Source organism: Impatiens glandulifera, chromosome 4 (genome assembly GCF_907164915.1).
Source record: "Impatiens glandulifera chromosome 4, dImpGla2.1, whole genome shotgun sequence".
Taxonomy (NCBI): Eukaryota; Viridiplantae; Streptophyta; class Magnoliopsida; order Ericales; family Balsaminaceae; genus Impatiens; species Impatiens glandulifera.
In genome coordinates this window covers 36,408,479-36,422,945 of record NC_061865.1, presented here as the reverse complement: position 1 = coordinate 36,422,945, position 14,467 = coordinate 36,408,479, and the positions used below count along the sequence as shown (strand labels likewise).

At 28.5% G+C, this 14,467-nt stretch overlaps 1 protein-coding gene and 1 pseudogene across 1 annotated transcript; one reads left to right on the top strand and one right to left on the bottom strand.

Annotated features, from left to right (window-relative positions):
* The first annotated feature begins 675 nt into the window (after positions 1 to 675).
* On the top strand, positions 676 to 2,735 carry LOC124936317 (60S ribosomal protein L24-like). The gene is made up of 5 exons (XM_047476805.1): positions 676 to 828; positions 1,416 to 1,491; positions 1,578 to 1,679; positions 2,103 to 2,251; positions 2,381 to 2,735. Exons 1-5 carry the CDS (start codon positions 818 to 820, stop codon positions 2,538 to 2,540), a joined length of 498 nt encoding a protein of 165 aa, XP_047332761.1. The 5' UTR covers positions 676 to 817; the 3' UTR covers positions 2,541 to 2,735.
* Positions 2,736 to 11,640: 8,905 nt separating this feature from the next.
* LOC124935077 lies at positions 11,641 to 13,487 on the bottom strand (annotated as a pseudogene).
* Positions 13,488 to 14,467: the final 980 nt, after the last annotated feature.

The window sequence follows — 14,467 nt, the reverse complement described above, 5'->3', positions numbered from 1 at the left end:
ACTAAAATCAGTTTATAATTTAAAGGTATTTTTTAATTACTAAATTAAATTTATTTATTATAGTTTCTGATTGTAAATTTTCTTTTATTGAAAATTTTGTATGTTTTGTTCATTGAACAAATTAACAATAACATTTTGAAATTTAACGAACTTAACTTTAGAGTTAAAATCTCATTTTATGATTTTATAAAAGTTTAACGATTTCAGTTTTATGTAAAATTTTAAATTAGTTAAATTTTTACGATTTATAAATTTATAATTTTACGAGTTTAAAATTATTTTAATTTTATATAATTTTATAAAAATAAAGTGAATTTATATTTATATTTTAGACCCATTAAAGTGGTCCGATAAAAAAGTCGACTTAAGAAATCAAAACTCACTGTTCGATTCCTAATTTTCACCGAAAAAACTAAAAAATGGAAGTAGAGTGTCATAATTATTAAGTGTTATTCTAGTTTTTCTTAATTAAAAAAATATTTAAAAAAGTTTATAACTTAGATAAATTGATGTTGTAATTATAACTTATATTATTATTATTTATTTTATTTAATGATTATCTTTTATTATTATTATTATTTGTGTGCGTAAAAATTGATGGGCCATGAAGTAATTAAAAAGAGGGCCAGTTTCATGAATCTAAAAGAGATAAATGTTGTTGTTGGGCTTTAGTTGTTGGTTTTCTCGGTCTAGGTTTTCTGCACTATTGTAGATCAAAGAAAGGCGCTCTCTTCTTTCTTTTCTTCAACATTCAACAGGAAGGACATATCCCTTGAGAGAGAGAGAGTGTGATTCAAGATACTCTAGCAGCACCACCATGGTTCTCAAGTACGTTTCTCCAATTCTACCATACTTTTGCTGCTTGTCCAATCGACGTGCTCTTTTCTAATTCACGATTTTAATAGTCATATCTTAATCTTAAGTAGCTTTAGAAACGCACGCTGCAGAAATTTCAGATCTATTAATACGATCAATGAGAATATCTTTCATGTGATTACCATCACGTGTACTCTAATTCTTTTTTGAATTTGTTTTCTAGTGCCATTTTTACTCGCTTGAAAATGCCCTTAAAGACACCATGTTCCCTTTTGCATTGTAGTTGATGTAATCAGGAGTCTTGTATCTACAGTTCTTGAAACAGGAAAGACTATTTATTTCATTTGCCAATTAATTAATCTTAGACAAATGTTAACATGATTTTGCTGAAATAGCTTATATGGGTTTAATGCTTTTAGTGAACCCCTTAAGTTATTTCTTTGCATCATTTTCTTGTCCCCCTTTCTAGGGATTGGAAATTGCATTGTTTTAACAGAATGGAGGTCTTTCCATGACACAATTCTAGGGTTGATGTCTAAACTTCTTTTATTATGTGTTATGAGGATATCTTAACACGTTATTTGTTATTGAATTATCAGAACAGAATTATGCCGTTTCAGTGGTGCCAAGATTTACCCAGGAAGGGGTATTCGATTTATCCGTTCAGATTCTCAGGTATCAATTAATCTATGTGTTCCATTCCTTTGTGCCCTTATGTATGCTTTAGGGTGCATAACAATTCGATCTTTCTCATTGTGAAGGTTTTCCTCTTTGCTAATTCAAAATGCAAGAGGTATTTCCATAACCGCCTGAAACCATCCAAGCTTACCTGGACAGCAATGTATAGAAAACAGCACAAGAAGGTAACCAAATATTATCCAGTACATAAAATGTCCCTTATCTGAGAATATATGTATACAAAATTTTGGATCTAGAAATGTACCTGGATGAGATTCTTTTAGGAATCTAAACTTAGTCAGCAGACGTATGATCAGAAATTACCTAGTTGTTTCTTGTTGAAATGTATTATATTTTTAGATTATAATATTAATATCATTGAGTTTAATTGGATTTTATTTAAGATTTGATTACCTTATGTTTATTATGTAATGACTAACCTTCTCAATTCAATAAGTGTTGAATAAAGTATTTAGGATTTTTTTTTATCTTCTCTATTATACACGTCTGCCATCGTTACTGGCGGAGGGCAGTCCTGAAATTCTTTATTATCTCATCTGAATTCTATACAAAATCAATAACTGTAAGTGTTTAATTTTCAATTGTAGGACATTGCTGCTGAGGCAGTGAAGAAGAGGCGCAGAGCCGCGAAGAAGCCTTACTCAAGGTCCATTGTTGGTGCAACCTTAGAAGTTATCCAGAAGAAAAGAAGTGAAAAGCCAGAGATCAGAGATGCAGCTAGAGAAGCTGCTTTGAGGTATGTTTTTATCTCCCTTTTTTGATCTAGGTTAAATATCAATCATTCAAATCATCAACCAAAATGTTAAAATACTTAGATTAAGATCAGACAAGGGATAGAAAATGACAAAAATATACTTATTGACAGAGAAATAAAAGAGAGGATAAAGAAGACCAAGGATGAAAAGAAGGCAAAGAAGGCTGAAACAGTGTCAAAGTCTCAGAAGGTGAATAAGGGAGTTAACATACCTAAGGGCGGTGCGCCAAAGGGTCAGAAGATTGGTGGTGGTGGTGGTGGAAAGCGGTAGATTCATAACCGGTCTTTCTTCCACTCTTTAGAGTTTATCTTCTTGAAAATGGTGCTCAACCTACAGGATTAGAATCAGTTGTCTATTTCCTTCCATCTTTTGTAACAGACAACCAGAAGATCAAGATTCAAAACTGAACTTTAATTTCCCCCCCTAAATTACTCTAGATTTTATGCATGATTTGATTTTGTACTATTGAATTTAAAAAAGCCCATTTTTTGTTGATTTATATACTCTTGGAATCAAATTGAGCATACGGGCTCCCACTTGAATTTTTAAGATATAGAACCAACAGAAAATAGTTTTAGTGGGAATCCTATTTCCAGCTGTTTGTTATTTTGTTTGGGTAGAAGAATGTCAATTATATACACCACTTGTAAGGTGTCAAATTTAAACACCAAACTTGTAAAATTACTTATTAAGTATTAAAATTTTATTTATATATATATACTAACTTGTCAAAAAAAGTGTCAATTTTATTTAAAATAACGAAAATGTTAAACACCCGTTAATTTTTTTGTCACATGTAATATTTTTTTTTAAATTGATATTACTTTAATTATTTTTCAATTTAAACAACACATTAAATCTTTCTTTATTTTTTTTCTCTCTTTATCTCACAATTATTTATTTTCTTCTAATTTTCTCTCTCCATATGCATAAGGATTGTATAAACCAATCACTTCCTAAAATGGAAAGCAGACATTTTCCTTGTAAGTAGTTCATTCTACCTCTACATATCATATTATCATCGTATCATTTTATCCCTACTTTTAATTCAAATGAAAAGAGAGATAAACACAATCTCTTTATATTATAAACAAAAAATAAATTATATTAAATTGAGTTTTTATATTAACTTCTAAACAATCCAAAAAAATTATAAAATTAAAAATTGAACTACAACATGTTCAACTAAAATGACACTACATTATTCAAAATTAATAGATTATATTAAATTGACAGTAAATTTTTGTCACACATAATTCATTTTGAATCATTTAATGTCAATTTTAGTTGAACTTGTTGTAGTTTAATTCTTAATTTTACAGTTTTATTGGATACTTATAAAGACTCAATTTAATATAAATTATTTTTGATTTATAATATAAATAGATTGTGTTTATATCTCCATTTGAATTAAAAATAGAGATAAATATTGAATGAACTTATTACAAGGATAATGTCTCAATTTTATTTTAGGAAGAGACTTGTGTATGCAATCCCTATGCATATTAAAGAGGAGATGAAGAGGGAAAAGTTAAGAAGAAAAATGGATAGTTGTGGAATAAAGAGAGAGAAATAATGGATAAGGACAATTTTAATGATTTGTTTGAATGAAAAAATAATCAAAGTAATGACAATATAAAAATAAATATAAAATATGTGGATATTATATGTGGCAAAATTTTTGACGGTGTTTAACATTTCCGTTATTTCAAATAAATTTGACATTTTTTTACAAGTTAATAGGTATAAATAAGATTTTGATACTTAATAAGTAAATTGATTTTGGTGTGTAAAATTGACATTCTTCCCTTTATTTTTTTTATTGTTTGGTGAAAGAAAAATTTCAAAGTAAATTAAATTAATTTTTTTTAAAGAAAAGTTTAGTGGTATTTCATTAAAAACTAAAAAATAGGAGATTAGTTCGAGAGTTATGATATCCATATAGACAAATTCTAGTTTTGACAAAAACAAGAAACATTTTGAATCTGGTTTTGTTGGTGACTACTTTTATAGGGGACATTTCATCTTTGACTTAAGCTCTAATTTTTTTTCATTGTTTTGAATTCCTCTTCAAGTATGAATTAGTACATTTTCGTATGCAATTACATCTTCCCAGACTTTCTCCATTGATCTGCACATTGTATATTAGTGCTCCATAAAAGCATTTCAACAAATTTGTGTAAAATTTGTCTTTTTTCCCTTTCATCATTACATTTATTTGGTTTTTTCATTTCATGTCATGAGAAGTTAAAGTTTTTAATATTCTTTGTAAAATTAGACCAAAGTATAAATACGAATGAGCATTTCACAAATAAATAGTTTATGTTTTTCTCGTTCCCTTCACAGACTAGACAATTATCATCAGAAATATTCATGTATTTCTGAATTCTATCTCGCGTCGTCAGTCTCTTCCTATAAATCAGCCAAAGGATGAACTCGTGTCGAATGATTATCTTTGTAGACCAGATCACTTTATGTCAGTCGACCACTTGTTCATTTGTTCTAATGCTTTCTCATGCCAAACCAGCGACACATTTTTCATTTTTTTCGATTTCCCATGATAAATTGTCACTTCTTTCATTTAACTAGCAAATTACTAATCAAATTCAGAATTCAATCTTCTTCTGAAATTCACCTCAAAATTGATTCACATTTTCCTTCATAAATTTCTCTAATCGAGAATCTTAGACAACTTATTCTGATTCTACATCATTGAAATTCAACTTTGAGTATTATGTGATTACTTTTTAACCAAGGATCATGACATAATAGTAATTCCCTTCAATTTCTTATGGTGCATTGTATCATTTTTGTAAGTATCCTTCTTTGATATTATGATTTTCTTCAGTGACCATGCCATTTGATAATTGATTGTACATGTCCAGATGCTTGATTCTCCTTTCATAAATCTCGTATGAACTCATTTTACCCATAAAGAATCAGCTTTATGCTCTAGTTCCCATAGATGACGTATAGTGAGTGCTATGTTCCATTCAACGAAGTTCTTTATTCCCATACCTCCTTCTTCTTTGAGAGTATAAACATTCTCCTATTTGATTTTTTTCCCTCTACCTTGTGTACCCCATATATATTCTCTCATGATTCTGTCTATTTCAACCATAACTCTTTTTGGGATGATTATTTGTTGCGTTCAGTAATCAATTATTCTCATTATAACTCTTTTCATGAGTTCTATTTTTCATTCATAAGATAGTTTCTTAGTTGTCCATCCTAAGACAGAGTTTCTAACTTTTTCAATCAGTGGTCTAAAATGTGAGCATTGGAGTTGTTTAGATGATAGGAGAACTCCAAGATATTTCACTAGTAGAGAACCTTATTTTATTCTCATGATGTTGAAGATGTTTTCTTTCAGTTAATCCTTTACCCCTCTATAGAAACTTGACTTCTATCTTCATTGATGTGTAAACCTGTAATATTTGAAAATAAAATTGATAATGCTTCTTTGATTGTAATAACAAATTCAACATCTCCATTAGCCATTATAAATAGATCATCAGCGAAACATATGAGTTATAACTTCCTCTTTGCAATACGTGTGAAATTTAAAAGTACGACTTCTCATGATCTTTTTAAAGATGCAATCAAAAAATTCCATGATTATGACAAAGAGGTAAAGATACAGAGGGTCTCCTTGCCTAACTCTACTTTCACCCTTAAAGAAGCTTCCATGAATGTCGTTCACGCTTACCACAAAGTGAGGAGTCGAAACACATTGCATAATACATTCAATGAAAATGATTGGAAACCTTGCTGCTAAAATGAATTCGTGGATGAAGTCTCATTTGATCGAATAAAAAGCTTTTTTAATATCGATTTTTAAAGCCACACACGGTGATATGGATTTCCTACCGTATCTTTTTAATAAATTCTTCATAAGTAGGATGTTATAGAAAATAAAACGTTTATGAATAAATGTTGATTGACCTAATCCAACAAGTTTATCAATGACTACTTTAAAATGTTGTTAAAGGATTTTGGAAATTATTTTGTATAAAACATTACGGAATTAAAATATGACGAAATTCTTGATTTTTTTTTTGGAATTGAATTCTTTTGAATCAAATTCTACAATGTCACATTCCATTAATTCAACATTTTTTGATTCTGGAAGAATTCCAAAACACCATCACAAACATCTTTTCCAATAATGTCTTAGTTTTATTTGAAGAAGCTTACATTGAAACTAACATGTCCTAGACTTTTGTCTCCTTTCACTGAAAATAACACAACTTTCACTTATTCAAAACTCATTTTTTAATATTAGTTGGATGCAAAATTCTAAGTTAACTTTCCTTACGAGGTTATCTTATGACTCTACAGTATCTAGTTCAATACCAATCAACCCTATACAATATCCAGTTCAATACCAATCAACCCCTTTATAGTTGATAGTTTCATCATGAACTGTCAAAGCATTTGATCCCTAAAATTTCTTGAAGAACATTTCTCATAGAAGATATTAATAATAGTTTTATATCTTAAATTTATTTAAAAAATATATTATACATCATTATATAATTGAAATAAATTAAAGGAAAAAAAGCTCATTTATTTATATATAACAAATATATTAAAATTGGTATATTTAAACTCTTGTTTTTTCTTTCTTAAATAATTATGACCTCTCTATTCTTAATCATTTATTTATATTAGTTTATTTTAAAATTTATTTATAATAAAATATACACTTATTTTTTTACTCCCAAATTATATAATTTATATATTTTAATAAATATTTAGTATGTTGTTTATGTAAGATAATATATAAATTTACAACACAAGCAATTATTTTTAGAGCCACTGTGAGTTGATTTCGAGTTTAAAATAAACAGTGAAATGATAATAGACTAAATTGAAATAATTTGAACTATTATTATAGTTTAGTATTCTAAAATGAGTATTTAGTTTTGAAGAAAATTATTTGTGGATTAAACTCTAAAAATTGATTTGAGATTTTAAATTGACTTAAACATATAAAATATTAGTATGTAAATGAATTTTGAAAACTTAATTTATAACTAATCTTTGATCAAGTCTTTTACAAAAAAAAATTATTTTTAAATCAATTGTGTGGCAATTGCACTTAAAGCAAATTTAATAAATTGATTTAGAAAAAGACTTTTTGAAATAAACTGATATATTAATATATAAATGATTTTTTTTATAAATTAATTTTATAATTAATATATATATATATATATAGATGAGTGATAGGAGAGGGAATTTGAGAGAGGGAATTTGAGAGAGAGAATTTGAGAGAGAGAATAGGGAATGATGTGTCACTACATCATTGGAAAAAGATAAAAGATGAGGAGAGAGAAGAGAGATAAATTTTGTTATTTTTTTGGCTAATCAAATTGCGCCACATCATTCCCTCACTCAAATACCCTTTCCCAATCAATTTTTTTATATATATATATATATATATATATATATATATATATATATATATATATATATTGTTTTTGTAGGTGTTTCGATGGAGAATTATAAAAAAAATGTTGGAAGACTCCACCGAAAGCCCGACCGAGAAATGGGAAGTCGTAGGACTTCTTGAAGTTCTTCAACAACTTCCGAAAAACCTGGTCAAAAGCGATTTTGAAAAACATTGATGTGGTAAAAACGTTTTTTCTCCCTCAATTCAAATCCAAATTCTACGTGGTAAGAAGATGTGGAAACAAATTTAACAAATCATAAACTCAGAAATCGCTAGTACGAATCAAACGCTGTTAGGTAAAAAATGATTAATATCGAAATTCCATGGGATAAGGTTGGAGTTGTAACCTATTTTTTTTACACCTTATAAATACACTACCCTAGCTTACCCTCGCCAGTAAGGACGACCTCCCAGATTTTTTTTTTTTAATTTGATAGCCAAAACCAAAGAATTATCTTCTTGGTGACTTAACTAGGTCCAATTTATTTTGAAATTCTACATTTCACCACTAGAGGATACCATTAATCATTGTAAGGATCCTTATATTGTAATTCTTTCATTTGAATTTTTAATTTCTAATAAAATTGCATTTGGTTATCTTATATTTTTACATTATATGTTGGCTTAATTATCAAATTGAGTTAATGGTATTGAAATTCGGTGTGTTTAAAAGCTTTCTATCTTTTCCAATTGCACAAATTCAATTTAGATAAAAAAACTCAAATTTGCATGATTTAATTGAATTTACAAAATTGTTATATTGATTTGGTTATTTAAAAAGAAAAAACTGAAAAGATGCCTAATATGCTATATTAATGTAATAAAATAATTGTAGTATTAAAAAAAAATATATTTTGATATTATTAAAATATAAAAGAGATTGGTTTAAAAGATTTTGGATGATTTTCTTCAATATTCATGGTTAATTGATGTTATATTTTGAAATTTGATAACATTGTTGTTATTAAAGTTAAAACAAGAATTTGAACCTAAAAGATATTTGATTTCGGTTGTTCTTTGTTACTTGGTGTCGTGTGTTCTTGGTTAGGATTTGGGTAACTTTATCACCGTGTTCTTGAGGGCTGACCTATGGGTCAACCAACAAAACTATCCAAAACGCGTCCGATTGAGAATTTCTAGTCAGTCTCTTGGCCGACCGAGAGCTTGACTGAGAATTCCCTTTGCATCCGATCAATGACCTCCTTTGCACCCGATTGAGAATTCATTTACCATTCGACTGAGATGTCCTTGTCATTCAATTGAGAGTCTCTATATGCAGCTGACTGAGGATTCTTTAGACATCCGATCGCATTTTGGTTTGGCTAAGTTTTCGACCGAAAAAAATTAGCCATATTTTTTGGCTTATGTTTTCCATTTTTTAGGTTTTGTTTGCTTGTGTTTTCTCTGTGTAAGTTTGTGTTTGTTTTATTTTTTAGACCTTAAATAAAATCCATAACCAAAACATACAAAAACTAAACTTTTCCTCCATTTTGAATTACTACATCTTTTAAATCACTTGTCTAAAAATTTAAAATCAATATATTTGAGACTATCATGATATACTTTGAATGGACAATTATTTTTGAGATATGATACCTATGAGCTTTTGTCTAATCATTTCTATCTTTTGTAGGTCTTTTATTTACTTGTATATATATGTTCATTCTTGTATTTTCTTTGCTTGTAAACGTATGTTTGTATGTTTTTCTATACTTTGTAAACAAAACAAAAAATCCACATAAATATGGACAATCATCCTTTCTTTTAGGTTAAACAAGAAAAAAATGGAGAAACTAAAATATGAAAGGTAAAAATAAATTTCTAAAGCTAAAATTATTGTAGTAGAGACCTTTTGGGCGTTATGGGACATAAAATTATTGTAGTAGAAACTATTTATCCTAATTTCAATGAATCCATAAAAAAAAACAAGAACCAACCAACATCAAGCATACAACAACCTACAATCAAACCAAAAAATAAAAGTCTATCTCGTCTTAAACAAAGAAATTTTCACGACTTCTTCAAATTTGATTGACCAATTTCGACAAATCTCTCAATTATCTAAATTTACGGGAATTCTCATTCATGTGTGAATGAGAGCATGACCGTCAATAACAATTTCATTCAAAATTTGATCTTCATTCCTTCTTGTCCTTGAAAACACTCTTGCATTCTTTCCCTCCAAATTTGATAAACAATCACACCAATGTAGCATTTCATAACATTAGCGAAAAATGAATCACTTTTGACCTTTCCAAGCACCATCTCTCTGATTTGATTCCAATCTAAAGGAAAATTCTATAATCTCATGACATAAGAAAATTTCACACAAATTGTATTAGTATAACAACACCCTCAAAGAATATGAGAAATTGTTTCCTCTCCATTCGAACATAAAACACAACTAGTATTAGGGATGTACATATTTTATTATCATATCCCTTGTCATAATCTTTCCCCGAAATGCAAGCCAAAGAGTAATCTAATGTCAAGTAATGATCTTTGAAGACCAAACTAATCTATCCCACTCAATTGTATTCCCCCTCTTAGGAATAATGTGCCAAGTCAAGCTAGAGTTGAACTTACCATTTGTCTTAATCTTTTACAAGTGTAAATCTTCTCGATCATGAATGTTAATTTGATTTATCAACTCAAGAATTTTAACACCTTTTGGAATTTGCCTCAGAAGTGTGTTCTAATCCCCATCAATGATATCCTGTTTCTTATATATATACTACAAAAGAATTGTCAAATCGCAACATATAACTGCAATATTTTGTTTTTTAATGCAAGTTTTGAAGAACTGCAATCCACATTGCAATAAAAATTTGAATTTTGCAAATCTTCCAAATATATTTTCAACGAAAACGTATTTTCATAAAAAATATAATCTGAAAAATATTTAATGCAAAATATATTACTAGAAATGAAAAAATCAGATATTTTTTCTAAATTTATATTAATATATGATTGCAACTAAACTAGTAATAAGAAAGCCACATATTAATGCTGATAATAATACTAATATATATTCACGTCAATCTTTGTAAAAAATTTTGCAATAAATTTATTTTTATTAACTATAGTAACAAATATTATATAAATAAGGATGTGATTATTACAAATTAAAATTGCAAGTAACTAAGATAATATTGATAAGTAAATCTGTAATAAACATTATATTAATACAAATAAATAATATATTCGCAATTGGTACTGCAATTATATTATAATATAATACTACAAACTATATTATAATTTTATATAATAATTTTGTAATTTTTTTTCGAAATATTCGTAATAATATAGAATTAAGTTATGCATTAATTATTATATATAATCTCTTTGCAACCAGTTCTGTAATGGTATAAAATGTTATTATTGTAAACTACATTGCATATATATTTCACTACAACAAAAAAGACCAACGACGATGCTTAAAAAGATCTCTGCCATCCCTTAAAAGTGTCGCCAAAAATATTACCGACACTTATTCTTGCGTCGCCGAAAGCAGGGTGGGATCAAGTTTTAACAACGTTTATTTAAGCGTCGGTATTAAAAATTTAAGCGTTGTCGAAAGGGAGAAATTTTAACGACGCTTAAGCGTTGGTAACAGTAATTAAACGTCGCCAAAAGTCTAATTTATTTTTAACCTATTATTTTAACAATTTTTTTAAAATTTTATTTATTTTTATTTATAATTCTACATTTTTATTTAATTTTTATTATAAATTAAATAATTAAAGAAAAACATCATTTCAATTTTCAAAGGTAATAAAAAAACTTTAATAATTAAATAAAAAGAACATTAATTAGTTAACTTACATTTAATATTCAATTTATTTAAATAAAATGCATTAAATTTCAAATAAATAGTTCCTGAAAATAATTTAATTACTTTCTGTCACACTTTCATTTAGGATCATTTGACGATTTGAGATCCTTAAGCGATTTGAGTGCTTCATTGAGTGTTGGTATAATTGCTTCAGCTTCTATTAATAGCACAATTCTCTCAACTTGCTTCTCAACTTCTATTAATGAACTTGTGAAAACATATTAGACAAATAACTCAGTACCATTAATGTTAGGATAACTGTAGGTTTTTACCTCACTTTGTAGTCTGGCATTGTCATTTCAAGAAGCAAAACCTCTATTTCTTCACCCTAATTAAATATAGAACATAAATTAGAAAGCAAAAGAATCCAGACAATTGAAACCAAGAAAATAGTCATAGTTAATGTTAGGTTTGGTTCTACTTTCGTATTTTATCACAAGTAACGAAGTCATTTATTTTCAAAGAAAGAAAAAGGAGTATGACTAAGACATGAACTACAAACATGAAGAAACATTTTCTCCTAGGACACATGATGCAGACATGTAGAATAATAAATCAGAATAAACGAGGTTTACTAACTAGTCTTCTTTGAGAAGGTATAGCCTTTTTCACTAAGATAAGTACGGGGATTAGGCGCTAGATGGTTTCTTAAATACTCTGTTTGTCCCTGTAAAGATCGTTCACAATCAAACATTAGGGTCCATCATAATTCACTTCATTATCAACCAAACTATCAAAAAATTATCCTTCATATAACATCAAACAAACTCTAGATGTCTAATATAAAACCTAAAATAACTGACATTAAGAAAGTGTTTCTTCAAAATGGTAAAAATGGTCATCTTTGTCTGTCTCCTAAAATAATGTGAGAAAGTGAACTAACCTTTGTGATCACACAAACATCAACATTGCTTCCACTGCCCAAGTCATTGAATATACTAGAGCAAATAGCCTTAGTTACCAACTTGACCCTTCCTCCTTCTAAGGACCGAAGGCCATAATCAGGAAAAATAATTTAAAAGACTGTTTTTTTAATAAGTGATAACAGAATCTTACTTACAGTAAGTCTTTCACGATATTTCGTTCAAATATTGCCATAGCAGCAAGTGAACCAGAACCCATCGTGGCAAATGAAAGAGTATTAGTTGATCCATGAGGATAAATCTGTAAACCGATTATTGTATAAAAAATAACATTTTCTTATATAGTTGATTATTTTTCTATATATATAACTCACAATGTGTAAATGTGGACCAGTAATGTCAACTCCACCAAGAACCAAAACAGCAAAGACATGTCCTTGGTAACTAAAGAATCATCAAATCTAAGTTTATAAACTAATCTAAATAACAAACATCCAAATAACAAGATAATATTAATACCCGAAAATACGAGTTTTCAACAATATAAGAGTAGTCACCACTCTCGAATTACGACTAGTATCGAATCGATGTAACTTCAACTGTGAACTAACCATATCTAAACAGAAAATAGAAACGACAAAAGACGTTTAACATTTTGTAAATCGATGCTATCATAATAACATATAGAAAACTATAACATCACATGTAACAGCCTCAGTATCAGCTAGTACCAACTCCACAAAATAGATATTAGGAGCCATGTAATCAATTTTCTCACAATTTTTATCAGCCACAATTGGTCCTTCAGTAGCTCGGGTATCAGCTCCAAGAATAATACCATCCTGCAAATCAATTTAGAAATGATAATTAATGCTTGTTCAATACAGAGAAGACATAGAACCGTGAAGAAAACAAGTTACCTAGAAGATTAAGCCAACAATGGTAGTTCCAGTCTTAAGAAAAGACAAAGATTTCAGTCCTTTGTTCAATAGCATTTCATTTCACCGACATAGGTCGAGATTAACTCCACCTTTAGGAGGAACATCAATAGCTGTTGACATCTTTGATTCAAAAAATACCTAATTATCACAAATCATGAAAAGAATTCATCATTTAATTTTAACCTATGGTGTATACTTTTCTAATTCATATAAGATCGAGAAATTGAGATCGGAAATGGATAAAGCTCGAATCGACTTAATAGAGATGATATTACATGGATAAATGCAAATCTATAGATAAAAATTTTATGAAATGAAGGAGGAATACTTACAAATCACGAAATGGGAAGAACAAAGAGTGATGAAGATCTTTTATTCATACCGATGAAGAACAGTATTGCCCCAAATAATGCCAGACTCTAAAAAAAAAATGACCATCAATTATGTTCCTTATCTTCAATCATAAAGAGAAAATGGACTGTTATTTGTACCTGTGTAAACTTAACAAAAAGTTGACCATATTCTTTTTTTGTCATCATCGTAGTTGTAGAAGTCATACAAGATTGGAGTGACTATCAATTTATGAAGAAGCTAAAATAAAACTAAACTATGAGATGAATTCAATATTAAAATTCTGATAAAAAAGAAAAAGATTATACCCACTACAGACCAACAAATAGACTCCAATTGAACTCCTAAAGATGAAAAGAAAACTTCTCAATCCCTTCATAACAATTGAAGCTGCAATTAAATGTTTGATCTGCCAAAGAAAAGCACAATCATATCTTAAAACAATTACGTTTTTTTTCAAAACTATCTTATATCAGATTGACTAGTTGATTATTACTTCAACATCTGGCACTTTCAAACTAGTATGATTAGTCACATGCTTCAAGAAGATGTTGGAACTTCGGTTTCAGGGTCTTCGCCGCTGGTCCACCATCAACTTCAAATTTACAAAACATGAGAGCCAATATCAATGGTTTATTAGAAGGATACTATCATCATTATCTTCCATTTGCTTAAAGGGAAAGATGAATACCCATAATACATTAACAAATATCAAAGGCTACCATTTTCCTTTTGTTGCCTTCAGAATC